Source organism: Acanthochromis polyacanthus, chromosome 11 (genome assembly GCF_021347895.1).
Source record: "Acanthochromis polyacanthus isolate Apoly-LR-REF ecotype Palm Island chromosome 11, KAUST_Apoly_ChrSc, whole genome shotgun sequence".
NCBI lineage: Eukaryota > Metazoa > Chordata > Actinopteri > Pomacentridae > Acanthochromis > Acanthochromis polyacanthus.
The window spans coordinates 5,221,952-5,238,105 of record NC_067123.1 but is presented as its reverse complement, the minus strand read 5'-3'; the positions used below and the strand labels follow the sequence as shown (position 1 = coordinate 5,238,105).

At 41.0% G+C, this 16,154-nt stretch overlaps 1 protein-coding gene across 2 annotated transcripts; it reads right to left on the bottom strand.

Annotated features, from left to right (window-relative positions):
* Positions 1 to 30: 30 nt before the first annotated feature.
* Positions 31 to 12,344, bottom strand: hsf1 (heat shock transcription factor 1). 2 transcript variants are annotated; one of them, XM_051955639.1, is made up of 14 exons: positions 11,935 to 12,344; positions 8,931 to 9,039; positions 8,685 to 8,821; positions 6,569 to 6,693; positions 6,407 to 6,482; positions 6,076 to 6,137; positions 5,775 to 5,853; positions 5,330 to 5,448; positions 5,069 to 5,253; positions 4,839 to 4,992; positions 3,631 to 3,736; positions 3,258 to 3,311; positions 3,095 to 3,140; positions 31 to 3,002 (listed from the first exon to the last, which is right to left on the bottom strand). In XM_051955639.1, exons 1-14 carry the CDS (start codon positions 12,052 to 12,054, stop codon positions 2,812 to 2,814), a joined length of 1,563 nt encoding a protein of 520 aa, XP_051811599.1. In that variant the 5' UTR covers positions 12,055 to 12,344; the 3' UTR covers positions 31 to 2,811. The 2 variants fall into 2 exon arrangements, 1 of the variants encoding a protein (XP_051811599.1); XR_007945110.1 differs by lacking the exon at positions 31 to 3,002 and adding an exon at positions 3,979 to 4,049.
* Between the last annotated feature and the right edge of the window lie 3,810 nt (positions 12,345 to 16,154).

Sequence of the window (16,154 nt, the reverse complement as noted above, 5' to 3'; positions counted from 1 at the left end):
GGATCAATAACCATCGATCACTCAGAGGAAGCCGTTTAAATGGTTTTATTGAACTTAAACCTCGCAGTTAACACTTTATCTGAACTTCGTCTCCCACAATCCTCCTCTGCAGCAGGGGAACAGCTGTCAGGTGAGCTCAGGCTGAAGGAATGGCTTATTAAAACTGATATACTGATCACAGCTGATTGATGAAAGAAAATTAAACCAGTTACTGCATCACTTTAAACTGTTCAGACCCAGAAACACCTGAGAAGCTTCTGTTCAACTGAGAATTCAAACATTTAAAACCAGGAAGTAAACATCCAACTATCTTTGCTTCAGTTTTCATCAAAGATAAATCTGTGCAACCATGAATGAATCCCTATTTTGATGATTCATAAATCAGTTTCAGTCATTTCTGGATAAAAACCGTTTTAGTCCTTCTTTCCTCCTCTGTGACAGTAAATGGAAGACATTTTAGGAAACTGATCCACATTTTCCACCATTTTATGCACGATGACCTGAAATCGTTGAGTGTTTCAGGTTTTCAGACGCTTTATTCTGAAAATCTTGAGTCAAGTTTAGCTGAATTGATGATTTAAACCTTAAAACCAGTTTCAGTTCTGGTCTTACACGTGATCTGAAACATGAAGAATCACACAGGAACAAACATCCATCAGAACATCAATCAATCAGGGCTTTTTCATCGCAGGTCAAGTCAAACATTTAACATCCAGACTGGATCTGAGCTGCAGAACATCTCAGATCTTCATTCTGGTTCCAGATTTCTTTAATTCAGTGCAACAGATCAACATCGTCCTTTTTCATTCTTAATCCTCATGTCGTCCTACAGGTCAAATTGACCCGTTTTAAAGTTTGAAAATATGGAAAACTATGTATTTTCACAGTGAAAATTTCCATATTTTTGGGAAATTTTTGAACATTTTTTGTGGAAAATAAGAAATGTTGAAAAAAATGTTTCTTTAAGAACATTTGGGGAAAAAAGTCAACCAAAATCCAGTGAATTTCACTTTTTTCCAAATGTTCCTCAAGAAAATATTAGAAATTTTACTTATATAATGTAATCACTTTAGATATTTCTAGGATTTTTTGTAAGATTTTTATTAATTATTTGGATTTTTATTTCTTACCAAATTTGGTGATTTTTTTCTTTTCTTAAACAAAATTTTTAAGGGAAACTGTTAAGGAATATTTGGATTTTCTTACTGAAGACTTTGCAAATTTTTATAAATGTGGGGAATTTTTTTGCTGAATTTTTGGATCATCAATATTTTTTGGTGCCCGTAACTGAGGACAAACAGGAGGGTTAAATACAGTTTAATTTCATCTGCTTGGGTAATATTTTACAGATGTTTGCACATTTTATTACCATTAATAATGTTTTGTTTTTTTTACCACTCCATTAATCTATTAATGTTCTTCAGTAATTATGACATTTTTTACTACTGGCAGTTTTTGGACTAAATTTCAGATTTTTTTAATGCTAATTATTATTTTCTTAAAATAAAGGAATGCAACATTATTAAATATAATGTTCATACCATTGTTGGGAAATTTACTGAAATATAATTTGAACTATGATTAAAATTACTATCATTATTACTATTTTGGGGGGCGTTTTGTAAATATTGATATTTTCACTAATTGTAATTATTAGTAACCATTTCTAAATATTTTTCTGAGCTTTTTTAGACAGTAATTCAGAAAAAAATAATCCTTATTACCCATCCGTTGCTTTTCAGTGCATTTACAAAATATTCTTCTGACATTTTCACTCTTTTTAAATTGTGAAACGAAATAGTTTATTTTTCATACATTGTTTGCACATTTAGTTTTTTTTAATTTTTACAACAGTTTGGAAGAATTTAATGAATTTTGACATTTAAAATTTTTTTTACTGTTTTTGACACTTCATTAGTTTTTACATTTTTTTTAAATTAGATTTTTTCCATTAATGTATCAAATATTCATGTAATTTTAATAACAATGACAGATTTATTTAGCATGTTTCAGAACGACGTCTGCATGTATCTAAATGTTTAGGTAAGAATTTTGGCAAGTTTTTTTATTCAGGTATTTCTTGGTCATTTAATACTTTAGATCACAATATTCTTTCAGAAAGTGATTCTGGTCACAGAGCTAATAAATCCTAAAAGTCTCTCCTTGGAAATGATCCAGCTGCGGCTGCAGTTCCATCAGCGTCCAGCAGGAGGCGTTCAAGTGGTTTTTGTCTCAGGTGTCCAGCAGCTACACATCTGATTGGACGACTGATTCAGGCAAGCTGACGTGAAAAAGCCCTGAAGGAGATCGGATTGGTCTGTTCCTGCAGGCTGTTTCCATGGCAACAGAGGAGGCGAGAAGACACTCAGAAATAAACATTTTCAAAAATATCCCGATTCTCTTCTTTATGTTGTACACATGAAAACAACCATAAAAACTGACTTCAACATGCAGAGCGCAGAGAACCCCTGGGTCACATGACTCACCTGCACAGGGACACCACACCTGTTTCCGATTGGACCATGTGACCCAGGTTCTCTGAGAACCTTTGTTGTTTGTGTTTACAGTGAGCAACAAACAAAGGATTTAATTTAAGCAGCGAAGAAGAAACAAAGGCTAAAATAAAAAGAGTAGAAGAAGAAGAGGACAGGTATATAAATGGTTAATATCGATCAATAATATCTGCATAATAAAAACTTTGACCTAACGGTTGATCTACAGCTGATTGACTTCATTATCATCTATTGCTGTGGCTGAGTCCGTGCTCAGAGTGTCTGTTGCTATGGTTACTGACGGATCATCCTTGTGATGTCAGAGGTCAGAGTCCAGGTGGGCATGGCTTAGCAGGGCGGTGGCGGGATCATCGGCGGGCGGGTCGGCGTCAAAGAAAGGCTCCCCCTCCAGCTCCAGCAGGGATGGCAGGTCGGCTCCGCCCTCCCCCGCATTGATTGGTTCAGACAGTTGGACAGGTGTGGCTACGGAGTACTGCACCAGCTGTTTCCCTGCACCAATCAGAGAGCAGCATGGAGTCACCACGGCAACAGTTAGCTGAAAGGGGGGTGGGTGGGTGTGGGGGTCTGCAGGTGTGAGCTACCTGTGTTGCTTTCAGCGCTTCCTTTAGGAGTCTCTTCAGACAGCAGCTGACGGGAAATAGTGACATCACAGTCAGACAGGCTTGACATCATCACCAACACAAAATGAGTCACTGCTCTTATTCTGGAAACAGTTGAGAAAATAAAAGCCTGTAATAAACTCACCGTGTCCAAACTGTCGAGGTCGAAGTCTGCTGGAGGACCGGACGAACTGAAAAACTGACAAGACACACACAGGTGAGGTCACACACAGGTAACACACACACACACACACACACACACACACACACACACACACACACACACACACACACACACACACACACACACAGGTGAGGTCACACACAGGTAACACACACACACAGGTGAGGTCACACACAGGTAACACACACACACAGGTGAGGTCACACACAGGTAACACTCACACACACACACACACACACACACACACACACACACACACACGTGAGGTCACACTCAGGTAACACATACAGGTGACATCAGCACTGGAACACTCAGGTGTCTCCAGGTGACTGACCTCAAAGAGAGGAGACGTGTCGAAGGTGAAGGTCTGTGTGTTCAACATGTTCTGCAGGTTTTCTAAGCTGTTGTCGATGAGGTCCACGTGATCCAGCAGCTCCGACCTGAGACATACACAGGTGGATAGGTGAGACGTGACATCATCAGGCAGGTAGTTTTCTACATTTCCCTTCTTGTCCACACAGGTCCAAACCAACAGCAACACCTGGTCACTGCAGGTGGGACTACTTTCAGCAGCGGATGGATACAACGTTGGTTTGTCTCTGCACCACAGCAAGAGAAATGTAGAACGTCACCAGGTAAGAACGTGTGTTTAAAATGAGAATTTATGGTTTCACTGATTCACTTGTCAGTTGGTGTCGATACAACGCGCCAGACGTCAGGTGGGAGTCCACCTGCAGAGGGAGGGGGCGGGGTCTGAGGGAAGCACAGGGATTTTAATGACACACCTGTTGGTCAGCAGGAGGTCATGTGACAAAAACACGCCAACACCTAGAATGCTGGAGCACACTTCATACATCACACAGGTAAGCACTGAGGCAGCATGGCATTCTGGGTAACATGGGGCACTGCTGGGCATTAGGGGTGTTTATGGGCAGCCGTTGGGGCAGTTATTGACAGTTGGGTTAATTGATGACAAGTGTTTGGGTAGCTATTGGCAGGTGTTGGGGCAGTTGTTGACATGTTGGGGCAGTTCTTGGCCAATTGTTGGAGTAGTTATTGAAAGATGTTGCAGTTGTTGACAGGTATAGGGGCAGTTATTGCTGGTGTTGGGGCAGCTATTGACGGATGTTGGGGCAGTTACTGACAGGTGTGAGGGCAGCTATTGGGGCAGTTGTTGGCAAGTGTGGTGGCAGCTATTGGCAAGTGTGGGGGCAGCTGTCGAGGAAGTTGTTGACGGGTGTCGGGGCAGCTGTTGACACGTATGGAGGCAGCTACTGACAAGTGCCAGGGCAGTTATCAACAGGTGTTAGGGCAGTTGTTGACAGATGTTAGGGTAGTTGTTGACATGTGTTGGGGCAGTTCTTGGCCAAATGTTGGGGTAGTTATTGAAAGTTGCTTGTTGCAGTTGTTGACAGGTATAGGGGCAGTTTTTACAAGTGTTGGGGCAGGTGTTGCTAGCAGTTTTAACAGCAGGTGGCGCTAACACTACCTACAGTCACTCTGGCTAACATGTGAACATCTGTACACAGGTGTCACACTTACCTGTCGATACAAGCAATGGTCTGACATTTCTGTTGAGGTGTTGTTGGGGGCTTGGGGGCAGAATTTGTTGGGGCAGAGGAGGCAGGCGATTGGCTGGCTGGAGTTGGTGGGAGTGACCCAGCAGAGGCGGGGTTTGTCACCACAACAGGAGTGGCTGCAAGGGAAACAGGAAGTTAAATTCACCGACCAGGAACAGGACTCAAACTACCAACACCAGATTTTGTGCACACCTGTAGAGGGGCTGCAGGTCGGGGTGCCCATTGGTGGCGTTGTCTCCGTGTCCAGTAGGATGGAGTTGATGAAGGTGGTGGGGGAGAGGGGCGTGTCCACAGGTGTAGCCACGCCCTCTAGAACAGGACACACCTCCACCTCAGGACTGCATGGCTCCTCTTTGATGTCCACTGATTGGATGTCTCTGCAGGTGAGTCAGGAACATTAGAGTCTGTCTGATCAATCACTCACTACAGAAGACTGATCGGATTGGTCCTCACCCTGGGTCCGTCCAATCACCGACCACATCATCTGCGGTGGGCGTGGCCACCTCTGTGATGTCAGAGATTATGGGCCCTGAAGTCAGCGGTGAGTCGGCTGAGAAGAGATTTGCTGCAGCCTGGAGACAAACAGACATAGGTCAGATTGGACTTATTGATCACTGATCACCTGTGACTGAGGTGGACAAACACCTGCACAGGTGTGCCAACAAACAGATGACAGGGAGTTAATCAGCTTAGAAATAAGCTGATTGGACCATCATAAATTCAAACACTGAATACCAGCAGTGACAATTATCTGTCCTGTGAAAGCCCATCTCTTCTACCTGTACTGTTCCTACCTGTTCGTACCTGCAGATACCTGAGGCTAGTCCCCTACTGAGCTGACCTGATCAGCACTAAACTCTAAATCCTGATGCAGACAGGTGGGGAAGAGACAGGTTACCTGCATGTGCTCCAACGAGAATGGTCGGCTATATTTGGGCATGGAGTGGGCGGAGTTAGAGTCGTTGAGCATCAGAGGGCTGCAGGTGGAGACAGGAAACACTGAGTAACAAACTGAGGGGCATTCCAGTGATTTTACACCTGAAGCTCAGAAAGAAAACCACAGTCCGCACTTCAAGATACAGTCTGCCGTGGTTCAAATAAAGCAGCAGCATTTAAAGTGAAGTTTCTACTTTTTAAAGTATTTTAAGTAGCATGTGTAGTAAAGTGTGTAGAATTTGCAGTATTAGCAGTAAACTTGCATCTTCCTCTTGACTCCCATGATCCGGTTGGACTGGACGAGAGACACCAGAAACTGGATCAGCTGCAGAGAGAGAGAGAGAGAGAGAGAGAGATAGTTTATTATTAGTTCAGATGGAGGCTAAGCTAATATGCTAACGAGGCGAAACAACTGCTGCTAGCTTTGTGCTGACTCCATGCTAACAGACGGTCATCATGTGACCTCTGCACACAGCTCATCCCCAGGTGACCTCACACCTGATACTCCATGAAGACTGAGTGTGAGAGGGGCCGAAAGAACTTCCATTAAGTTCTACTATGTTCTGCTGGGTTCTGCTGATCTTTTGTTCGTACCTTATTGACGACTTTCTGCTGCTGAGCGTGTTTCTGTCTCAGACTGGCCACCTCCCTCCACAGAGCTTCGTTCTCACTGGAACACACAAACAGATGCTTCATTAATGAGAACACCTGAGACCGACAGCAGGAAGTAGTGGAGTTTCTGGTTCTGGTTCTCACTGCTTCATGGCGATGATCCTGGAGTCGATGGTCTCCTGTTTTCCCTTCATCAGCTGGACGTCTGTTAGGATCTTGCTCACTTCGTCTGCAGAGATCTTCACCTCCTCCTGACGCACCGACGCCACCTGGACCAATCACAGCACAGACACTGTTACCATGGAGACAGAGGGGTGGGTCACCAAGTTCAAGTGTAGCTGCAGGTACAGATTTTTCTTACAGGTGTAACCATATCTGCAGGTGTTGTCAGGTGTTTTCAGGTGTGTATCTAAAGGTGTTCTCGGGTGTTTTCAAGTGTGTATCTAAAGGTATTTTCAGGTCTGTATCTGCAGATGTTTTCAGGTCTGTATCTGCAGATGTTTTCAGGTGTGTATCTGCAGATGTTTTCAGGTGTGTATCTGCAGGTGTTTTCCGGTGTCTATCTGCATGTGTTCTCAGGTGTTTTCAGGTGTCTACTTGCAGGTGTTGTAAGTAGGGATGGTTCGATCCGATCTGCTGGATCGGTATTGAGTTTGATCCAGGCCAAAATGACTGGATCGAGCATCGGAGTTTTATATTAGAACTCGTTCGATCATCAATAAGCCCAATCTGTCTCATATATCCTCATCTTCACTTTCACGACATGACGTAACACAGACGAGCTGTTGCCATGGTTGCCATGTGCCCGTGTTTTCGTCACGTGAACAGAGAGTGAACAGAAGCCTGTGGTCATCTCTTCCGTGTGGAATTATTATATGCGAACGGAGGAGAAAAGTAAAATAGCTGAGTGCAATGTTTGCAAAATGAGTGTCTCAAGGGGTGGCAGCAAAACCGGACATTTTAACACAACGAACTTAATAAAGCATCTGCAGAAGCATCATGGAAAGCAGTACGGAGACTTTTTACAGGCGAGTGCAAAACAGAAAGTGAGCCGCGGCAACCATAGTTGCAGGAAGCGCTACAGAAGAGTACAAAACTCGCTCCAACGTCAAAATATAACAGAGAAAATTGTCGAGTTAATTTTTCTGAATGACCAACCACCTTGTGTGGTGGAAAATGTGGATTGTTGTAGTATTTTCACATGAACGCGTGCGCCTTACATTTCACTCTGTGGCCACTTGACGGCTTTTCTGTTGTACGTTTACTGTTGTTTTTTTTTGTTTTCTACTGTTTTTTGGGTTAAATGTGATTAAGTAGCAAACTGTGGACATGTTTTCGTGTTAAATATGATTAGATGACAGGTCTCTCCTCTTCTCATCCGCATCGGTGTCTAAATGGCATGAGGGGAGATCCTACGCTGCTCTCAGCTTCACTCGCATGAGAACGTTAGGACAAGCCAGGGTTTAATCCCCAGATATTGTTTATATTCCATCAGTGTTCTACACGTGTCAATAAAATAATTCTTCACTGTGTTTTACAGTACAACATCAGCGGCTGCATGCAAAAGAAGAAAGACACTAGATTGCACTGTCACTGTTTACCTTGTTTTTCTGTTTTTGTTTTGGTGCAGCAAATCAGGTGTATAGCCTAGATTTTTATTGTTTTGATTGTGTGTCTTGAGAAGCCATGTGCAACTTACTGAGTACTACCTACATTGTTCTTGTGGAGATGCTATTCTTTTATGTTAATTCATAAATTATTTATTGCAGCCTTGCAATGCCATTGAGGTGTAATGTGGCTTTTCTGTTTATACACTGGGATTATTTAGTTTAATTTAAATATGTGCACCAAGTTGCAGTTTTATTCCTAACATTTGAATGGTGCAGCTGGGTCTGTTGTGAGCTTAAGTTTTAATAAAGCCACAGCAGTTACACATAACTTGTCACATGTTTTCCTTCTTTCTTTGGGGGACCAGAACAGGTGTTGTACAATGAACGTGGTGTTTTTAGATGTCAGTGTCAAGCAAATTACATCCATCTATTATTAAACAACTTTTAGAATGACAAAAAGAATCATATCGGTATCGGATCGGTATCGGCCGATCCTGAAGGCTGCAGTATCGATATCGGTATCGGATGTGAAAAAGTGGTACTGAGCCATCCCTAGTTCTAAGGTGTTTTCAGGCGTTTACTTGCAGGTGTTCTCAGGTGTTTTCAGGTGTGTATCTGCTGGTGTTCTCAGTGTGTCTGCTGGTACATACGTTGGTGACTTTGCGTTTGATGTTCTCCAGCAGGGGTTCTTGTCCTCTGATGAAGAACGGATGCTGGAACTCGGTGTCGTCTCTCTCTGGTTTCACCAAACCTCCCTGCTCGATGTGAACCACCTTACGGAACCCGTCTGAACGCAGAACGTGGAACACGATCAGCGTCAGATCAATTGTCATTGTGACTGGCTGATCGATTATTGGTAATATTGATCGGTTCCTGTTAGAACAGCTCATACTCACACATGTTGAGCTGTCTGATGAAGCTGGCCATGTTGTTGTGTTTGAAGAACTTTGGTAGAACCTCTTTAGAGAACCGACCCTGATCAAACACATGGAAGCTGGTTCCACTCTGATGAAGAAACAAAAGAGTGTTAACAACAGAATGACATCTAATCAACTGATTCATAAACTATATGAAACCCAGCAGGGTGAAAAGACATATTTTCTTCAAAAGAACTCCTAAATGACACCATTTATCAACCAGAAACTGTAAAATCAGAAAGAACTGTTTTTCTTTAAACGCATCATGCGACAAAATCATCAGAATGTTTCATTAAAATCTATTTATTCTACAAGTCTCACATAAAAATCACCAAAATCAAACTGTTAGCTCAAACGAGATTTCATGAAAAATTAAAATTCTGTGACCAAAAGTGAAGCATTCAGAGAGTTTTCGGGGGAACTGCAGGCAATGTTTCCACAGAGAGACCGAGAGGAAAATCAAACCTACTGGATCAATAAAATAAATGCACAAATAAATGTTCGAAAACAGCAAACAAAGGCGTTTGTCGAGGCCAAAAGATACACAGTTAAATATCTGCATTATTGTTCCAGTGTTGAACATCGGTTGACACTTGGAAACATGTTGGACGTGTTGGTTCCAGGTTTTTATCCTCCTAGTTGTGTAAAATTCAAATGAGTAATTGCTCGACTTGATTTTCTATAGTTTGTCAATCTAACTGTGCTATACTGCAAAGAAGACATTTCTGAATATTCTCTCTTTCTAGCCAATTTTATTGCAGTGAAAAATGAGCCACAGCGAAGAAAAAACACTGCGAAGCTGCTCACAGTTCAGAGACTTAATTGATTAATCAATTTTAAGCCTTTCTTTAGTAAATAACAAGCAGCAGACGAGTCAGTAACATCAAGATGTTCAGCTGGTCCTCAGATGCTTCAGTAGCAGCTCAGTGTGCAGCAGACTGCAGATCAGTTTACAGCCAGACGATGTGACAGGTAGCACACACTGGTCTGAAGTCCAGCACACTGGGCTGGTTCTGGATCAGGTTTCTTCCAGTGTCAGTCCTTCTAGCTACCAGCATGAATCCTGGACACAATCCAGTTCACTGTGGCCCAAACCAGTGAGTTAAACTGGTGCAACAGAACAAAGAAGTGTGAGAGTTTGTAGCTTCGAGTTTCAGATGTTTTTAAAGTTATCTGAGTCAATCTGGTTGATCTGAACTCGTCCAACCACGGAGCTGCTGTTAAGACGTCTGTTCTACTTTATCTGATATTTACTGCACAAACCGCTCCATCCCGTTGGTAAAGAAATCGCTGCAGAGAACGATCTTCTGCAACATGAAGCAACGTTCAGAGAGGGAATAATGTGCAAAGGAATTTCTCTGAGTTTACTGATTTCAGCCTCGATCAGTGAACAGTTAACCAAAATATTATCGAAATCAAAGGAGCTGCATTAATACTGATGAACTATGTCACACCTTTTTGTCATCATGAAGTACTACTAACCCTGTCATATAAATGAACATGCAGCAAAATTCACAGAACATCTACTTAACTGAAACAAGACGCTGGAAGAGAGGTGGGCGCTAATGGCTCGATCTTTGCAAAACACTGCATTGATGGGAAGTGGAAATACATTGCACAGGTTTGAGAGGCTAAATAAAGAAGAAACATCAGTAGATTTGTTTTTTTTTGGGGGGGGGGTTCGATTAAAAATTATTTTATAGATCTGTTCTTAATATTTTTATCTTAAACTGTTGGACTCTGAGTATTGTATTTGATATATTTTTGACTATTTTGTCAAAATATGCAACTATTTAAAAATAGCTAAATAGAACTGATTCAGTAGAAAAGCAAAAGTCATCCACTAAAGTCATGATTTCTACGTCAACATCTGTCAGATCACTTAGAATGGGTTTTTTTTGTGTGCATAATATTCAGCCTTAACTACAGACATGGGAACAGAATAATCTGCATTCAGCTGTTATATTCAGCAATTTTATTATTCAGCAAGTATAAACAGCATGAAATGTTGGACTTTTCTTCTGTCAGGAACATTTGCCTTGTTTAGCACTTTCGCCTTGCAAACTGAATGATCCCTGGCGTCCTGGCCTTCCCGGGATCTTTCTGCATGGAGTTTGTATGTTTCCCTGTGCATACCTGGGGTTTCTCCTGGTTCTCCAGCTTCCTCCCACAGTCCAAAAACATGCTGAGGTTAATTGTTGATTCTAAATTGTCCACAGGTGTGAATGTGACCTGTCTAAGGTGTCCCCTGCCTTCACCCCAAGTCAGCTGGGATGGGCTCGAGCCCCCACCCCCCACCCTAATGAGGATTAAACAGTTTATAGATAATGGATGGATGTTTGTATTCTATGTTTTATTAGGTTGAGTTGATTGCTTTGTGTGTTTGTGCAGCTCTCAGACTGTCTGCTGATGAAAATACTGTTGCTTCTATTTTTATGTTGTCACAGCAGAAAGGCCGTCTAATATGATGATATAACCTGAAGTCTGCATCACTGCTGGTGTTTACAGCCTGTTTACATTTAGGGCCGTAACTTAGTGGACACCTAAAACCAGCTTTGACCAGTTTATATCTGCTGAATTAAAGTGGAGGAGCTGTTCTGTCGTCAGTTAGTTCAGCTGCTCATCTCCTCAGACACAAACTAACAGCTGAGCCTGCAGAGCTGACTGGGGACTTTATCAGGCAGAAACGATTTATTTCACATCAATCAGTCAGTGGAGGAGCAGAGAAGTCTGAATCGAGATCTGATGTTTGACTGATCAGCTGTTAGCCTGTTAGCTCAGTCACCTCAGAAGTTAAACGTGTTGAAGCGAACAACTACATAAAGTTCACTAGTTCATTAAAGTTAACGTGTTGGAAAACTATCTCCGCTCTGCTGTTTGCATAAACTCCTGCTCCTCTCTGACGGATTGTCTGTTAGCCGTTAGCTCTACAGGCTAGGCTAAGCTAAGCTAAGGCTAAGCTAAGCTAAGCTAAGGTGAGTACCGGGCTCCAGCAGATGAGCGGGTCGGTGTCCGGGTCCTCCACCAGGGTCCACAGCTTCGTCAGGAAGGCCGGGACGTTCCCGCCGCTCAGCACCGCCCCTCCTCCGCCGGGATACTCCATCAGACAGAATCAAACGCACGGCTAATCAGAGCTAACTATGCTAAAAGCTAGCGTTCTCAAAGACCCACAAACAGAGCGACAAACTGCGCCACGCAGATGGATTCTGGTCTGACCCGGGTCACAGGGAGCTCAGTTCTGGTCCTAGACTCTTGTGGTTCTCCTCCGGTTCGCCAGTGACTCGATAAACTTCAATCAGAACTCAGTCCGTGACGGAAAATTCCTACAAATCCGATAAAACAACAACTGCGTATCTAGCTGGCTGTCGCATTATGATTACGTCAGAGCACACGTAACTCGAACGTTTGGTCGCATAGTTTTGATGTAGAGCGCCGTAATCCGGATTAGTTCCATTTTAACCCCTGACTTAAACCCACACCTGAGAGTTCAGAGGTGGGTTATTTAAGTCCACATTTTGTTTATTTCTAAACCCAGAACGTTTTTACAACATGACAATAATATACAAACAACAGTTACCTTCACATCATAAATTATTCATCCATCCATCCATTCATTCTCTATACGCCGCTTTATCCTCACTAGGGTTGTGGGGGATGCTGGAGCCTGGATGGGCAGGGGACACCCTGGACTGGTCGCCAGTCTGTCGCAGGGCTACATATACAGACAAACAATCACTCTCACATTCACACCTACGGGCAATTTAGAGTAACCAATTAACCTCAGCATATTTTTGGACTGTGGGAGGAAGCCGGAGTATCCGGAGAAAACCCACGCATGCACAGGGAGAACATGCAAACTCCATGCAGAAAGATCCCAGACCCACCCTGGGATTTGAACCGGGGATCTTCTTGCTGCAAGGCAAAAGTGCTAACCACTACACCAATGTGCAGCCCAAAGTTATTCATTCCAAATTTAAATTTATAGTACATCTTTATTTGACCAACATGTTTCTTGTGGCTGAAAGTTAAATGAACAAAAAACAAAGTCAGTAAAACATTGTGCTGCAACATCTTCACATAGTCTCTGCTCAGTATTTCTTCACAATTTCAACAGTTAAACTTCCATCCATCCATCCATTCTCTATACACCGCTTTATCCTCACTAGGGTTGCAGGGGGTGCTGGAGTCTATCCCAGCTGACTCAGGCGAAGGCAGGGGACACCCTGGACAGGTCGCCAGTCTGTCGCAGGGCTCCATATACAGACAGTCTCGTATTCACACCTATGGGCAATTTAGAGTTATCAGTTAACCTCAGCATATTTTTGGATTGTGGGAGGAAGCCGGAGTACCAGGAGAAAACCTACGTATGCACAGGGAGAACATGCAAACTCCATGCAGAAAGATCCCGGGAAAGCTGAGACGTGAACCAGGGATCTTCTTGCTGCAAGACGAAAGTGCTAACCACTACCCCACTGTGCCCACAATTAAACTTGTTCGGTAAATTTAAAATGTTAATCTTATGTTTCAATTGGAAAACACTTTGTCTGAATGGCTTGATATATAAATTATGGTGATTTGACCATTAAGGTTTAAATGATTATATTTATACTTTATATTTATCTGTACTGTGGTTGTGTCAAACCTTTTAAGTTCTTTAGGAACAGGAACGTCACTGGCCAGCTCCTTTAGTGACAGACTGAGAGATACTCAGGTCCTTCCTTCCTGGGGTGTAGAAACTACAGATCATCTGTTCTTTCAATGTATTTTCACAGAAGGGCTTTGGGCTGATACATATGACTGGCATTACACCAATATTCTACTTGAACCCTTTCTTCTGAAAGATATTATTTTTTCTTTTGCATCAGAAAACAAAGATTATGACTTCTTGATTAACAATATCCTCATCCTCTGGAAATTTTACATACACAAATGCAAATGCACGATGGTAAATCCTAGATTTTATGTGTTTCATAAGGAGCTTCTATCCTTCACTCAAGCCCTTAAAAAATTTAGACTCAACAAGCAATGAAACTGTTTAGTTTTCTTGAGAATTATGATCTGCAAAAAAAGCCCTAGCTCTATGTTTTGTTCTGTTTTGTTTGCTTCTTTTTACTCTCTTTTTTCCTTTTTGCTTTGATTCTGTTCAAATTTTTGTTTGCACTTCATATAATTTTCAAGAACTGCCTCTTCTAATAGATATATTATATAATATTTTACTGCAATGTAAGCATCTGTTCATTACAAAAATGCCTTTGTGAAGATTGTATTCCACAATGTTTGTTAAATGATTTTGTAAAAAAGGAGAAAAAGTCCTTCCTTTCTGCTGCAGTCAGACTGTACAATCAAGCCTGCTCCCAGCAGTTCATTTCAACCACAAACTCCAACTGTGTAGTAATAATGTAATAAATCTATACAGTATTTGCACAGATTTTTTTCTGTTTAGTATTTTTCCTACAAACATTTATATTTCTTCTTTAAAGAGAATATGAGTATTGTGTGCTGCTCTTACTATCATCTATCTATCTATCTATCTATCTATCTATCTATCTATCTATCTATCTATCTATCTATCTATCTATCTATCTATCTATCTATCTATCTATCTATCTATCTACCTAGCAGATATAATAATAATAATTTTGTTGATAGAAAATTTTCAATCAATACAGTTATGTTTATGTTTATGTTTATTCATTTGGATCCCCATTAGCGACAGCAGAAGCTGCAGCTATTCTTCCTGGGGTCCTAAAAAATTACAATGACATACAATTCTAAAAATACAATCACTCAATTAATCAAACAATAAAATATTTCACTTTTAAATCAATCAATTAATCAATCAGACAATAAAATATTTCACATTTAAATTATACCTTAGTTTAAATAAACAAGTGTCATCATAAAATGACACTGAAAATTACAATAGCAAATAACAACAGTTCTTCGTTCAGACATGTATTTCAACACACAGCTGGTGATTATATTGCAGAAAGAAACTCTTTCAGTGCACTTTTGAATTTTAAATCATTTTCAATTGATGTAATCTCTTTGGGAAGTAAATTCCATTCTTTCATGCCTCTCCAAGCAAAGGTTCTTTTTATATAGTTGTTTAATATTTTAGGTAAAGTAAATTTGTTTGCAAAGGCATGTCTGGTTGGATAGGAGTGTATGTCAGAGCTTAACATTAGTTTTTGATAAAGTGTCAGAGGAGTTTTTGTTAGAAAAACCTTCCTACACAAACACAGTATAGAATATTTAAGTCTGTCCTGAACCGTTAGCCAGTTTAATTTTCGATGCATACTTTGAATGCTAGTATAATAATTACAGTGCAGCACAAAACGTGCTGCTCTATTTTGTATAATTTGCAAATTTTTAATATCATCTTTGGTGCCATTAGACTATACAGTTGGACAATAATCGAGGTTTGACAATATTAGAGCCTGCACAATCACTGTTTTTTTTATTTTGGTTGTCAAGAAATATCCATATCTTCTGATCATAGAAATAACTCTTCCCATTTTGGCACACATTGTCTGTATGTGTTTTGACCAAGATAATTTATTGTCAACTGTTATCCCTAAAAGCTTTGTTTCATTAACTTGCTTAATTACAATATCTTTTATTTTAATATTTAATAGAGGATTTTGATTAACAGATTGACTGGAACCTATAATAATACTAACTGTTTTGGATATATTCAGAACCAGTTTGTTGTGGATAATCCATTCAAAAGCTGCATTTAACTCTGCCTGTAGGACACTGTTTAATTCTTCCTTAGTTGATGCTGATGTGTATATTGTATCATCTGCATACATAACACTCTTGGCTTTAGACAAAGCTAGGGATAAATCGTTGGTATAGATACTATACAACAAAGGACCAAGGCTGCTTCCCTGTGGTACTCCACATGCCAGTTTTAAAAAATCTGAGTAACAACCATTGAAGAAAACAGCCTGACTTCTATCTGTTAGGTAGTTGTTGAACCATGTGGTTGCAGTATCACACAGTTATGATGATGATGATGATGATTATTATTATTATTATTATTATTATTATTATTATTATTATTATTATTATCTTCTCCTGCAGCTACTCATTTCTGATGCATGAAGGTTCTGGTGTGGGTCAAACAGTCACGTGTAGTCATGACGTTTGTCCATTAGGTGGCGTCATCAGAAAACTCAGCACTTTGTGTGTGTCACG

Excerpts from the sequence above, each read along its gene's own strand:
- hsf1 (XM_051955639.1), bottom strand. The coding sequence starts at position 12,054 with ATGGAGTATCCCGGCGGAGGAGGGGCGGTGCTGAGCGGCGGGAACGTC. Across the intron at positions 5,854-6,075 it reads ATGGGAGTCAAGAGGAAGAT|CCCTCTGATGCTCAACGACT; the intron begins GCAAGTTTACTG and ends CTCCACCTGCAG. Across the intron at positions 3,003-3,094 it reads AAGCGCTGAAAGCAACACAG|GGAAACAGCTGGTGCAGTAC; the intron begins GTAGCTCACACC and ends TGATTGGTGCAG.